At 34.1% G+C, this 2,356-nt stretch overlaps 1 protein-coding gene across 1 annotated transcript in view; it reads right to left on the bottom strand.

Annotated features, from left to right (window-relative positions):
- Positions 1 to 1,113: 1,113 nt before the first annotated feature.
- LOC106476835 (tyrosine-protein kinase Fes/Fps-like) overlaps positions 1,114 to 2,356 on the bottom strand; it is a 12,027-nt gene continuing 10,784 nt past the window's right edge. The window contains exon 4 of the mRNA XM_013937456.2: positions 1,114 to 1,301. Within this exon, the coding sequence (XP_013792910.2) occupies positions 1,122 to 1,301 (180 nt within the window). The 3' untranslated portion in view covers positions 1,114 to 1,121. The remainder of the gene's footprint in view (positions 1,302 to 2,356) is intronic.

Genomic DNA, 2,356 nt, shown 5'->3' with positions numbered 1-2,356 from the left:
GGGCGGAATGATAGCAACACACACTTTGAGTCTGCGGCGTGTCAAAAACCACTAAGTGTTGTAACGTTATCCGGCAAAATGGTCCAACCTTGTTTCCATATTTGTTGGTGCTCCCACTCATATTTTCCAATTTTATTATCTAAAATATGTTACACTTGTCTCATAGCTTTTTTTTTTTGGTACTAAGTCTCGAGAGTGACTGGACTCTAGGCCTATCCTTCTCGTAGCTTTTCTTACAGCCATCTTTCGACATTTCCTGGCTTTTACTGATATCTTTGCTATAGTTTTGTTTTCATCTAACCAGGGTGGCAACCATTTCTTTGGCTGAATTAATGAGTAAGGCTTGTTTTGATTATTCAACATTATTGTTTCTAAACTTATCTCTATTGTTGCAGTAATGCTCTCATCGTTGGGGCAAAGACTTTTGAAGGTTATCAACACAATATATTCTATTCTCTCGTTTTTGTTTCCTTCAAAGGCATACTTAAACAAATCGCAGTGTTTCAAGAAAAACCTTATATGTCAATAGGTGACATGTAGATTGAAAAGAATGTAAAGATGAATTATACGACTTATCCTTCTTGTTTTCAACCCAGAGTGCTCAATCAAAGCCATGTGAGACCTCTGAAGCTAAGATGAAACACGTAATAGTTTGGAAAATGAACAACTTGGTCAATATACAAACTCATTGTGAACTAGCTCTGGGCATGTCAGTAAAGTTATCAGTTAAATATCATAAGTACAGTAATACTTGTAGTAAGAATTGGTGAGATTTCTAATATATGCAATACAAATTAAAATTTCAAACACATTACATGCTACTTGATCAGTATGCATCTGTTTCAACTTGATAAAAAACGTGAACTATGTAGATTCTCTAGATCTAGGTTCTAGCTATGATCTAACCTTTGAAAGCAGCATTTTCAGTTCTATACATCTGACTCGATGGTTCTGAGTTGGGCAAAGCAATTCTATTATAGTAGTCGGTGTCTGAGACGTGTTCTCCAACGTGACGAACGCCACCACTGTCAGCCTATTCCTTACAGCAAGGGTTTCATCATAGACTGATCGAATCACAAGAAACTATAGCGTATGTCAAAGATGTAATATAGTTTCAATCTTCATCTAGAGTACTCGTACCTGTGCTGTAATCGCTGCATGGAGTCAAGAGACTCATGAAGTTGTCGAATCTGCGACTCCAGATTGCTGATCTCCTCCCGCAGAGCTTCGTGCTTGGAAGGGAAAGACATCTGACACAGTTGGTCTATAACCAACTCGTCTCGAAGCACGTGACTTGCTTCCTATATTGAAAGGATTTAGTTACCAGGTTAAGTTATTGAATAGAGAAGTAAAGAACAAACAGAGTATATACGACATATCTACTGCACAATCCTTGTGTTCTATGGTCGTTTAAACGTAATTTGCAAATGAAAATGTTTTGTTAGGCTTACAACAGCTACTTTGGCATTTGAAATAACTGTAAATATACAAATAAAATATTATGTTGTTTAATCATCAAAATTAGCAAAAAGAGAATGTTTTAAGTCACGATACACATTAATAACGAGAAACCATAATTTATATTTTGGCAAATAATGATAGGCTGATTAATGTTTTCTTTTAGATGCACTAGAGATAACTTCTCGAAATCAGTAACTTAACAGAATTTTCTAATGCCCTTAGGTGCGGTTTAATAACGGGCTTATCAGAATTATATTATTGAAATATTAATTCTGAAGTTTCTTCATTTACAGCTAAACGAGAGAGGCATATGTCACAGATGGTGACGGATACGTTATTAAGGCTAACTTCAGTTCCAGAAAAAAACACAATACTTAAATTTGGTTTTAGGTGTTTCGAGGAAATAAAAGCTGGAGGGTTTGACTTGTTGAACCATTACCTGATAAACCCTAAATGTAAGTTTAGATTTATTGTAGAACTTAAGTGCTTATTAGACTAAGAGAATGAAATAAACCCCATATTAATTCATTGATAGAACATTAAGGATAGATTGTGGATAGTATATGTGAATCATAATGAGAAAATAACTAATTATTTAGCCTTACCTTTCACAAAATCATAGGTGTTAGAGAGAGAAAGGAATATTCATTCTTACCGAGATTTATATATGATGTAAAATTTAATTATTTTATTATTTATTTTAGCATTTCAATTCAGGAACACATATTTCACAGGATATATATACAGAAGTTTAAATATCTAGGTAAAGCAAAATAATGCATGGCAATTTCTCCATCTGTCTCTATTTCTATAAGACCAGCTGTTATTATATCAATTTCTCCATCTGTCTCTGTTCTATAAGACCAGCTGTTATTATATCAATTTCTCCATCTGT

The sequence above is a fragment of the Limulus polyphemus genome, unplaced genomic scaffold (genome assembly GCF_000517525.1).
Source record: "Limulus polyphemus unplaced genomic scaffold, Limulus_polyphemus-2.1.2 Scaffold11771, whole genome shotgun sequence".
NCBI lineage: Eukaryota > Metazoa > Arthropoda > Merostomata > Xiphosura > Limulidae > Limulus > Limulus polyphemus.
The sequence above is the reverse complement of the archived record's forward strand: the minus strand, read 5'-3'. Positions and strand labels throughout refer to the sequence as shown.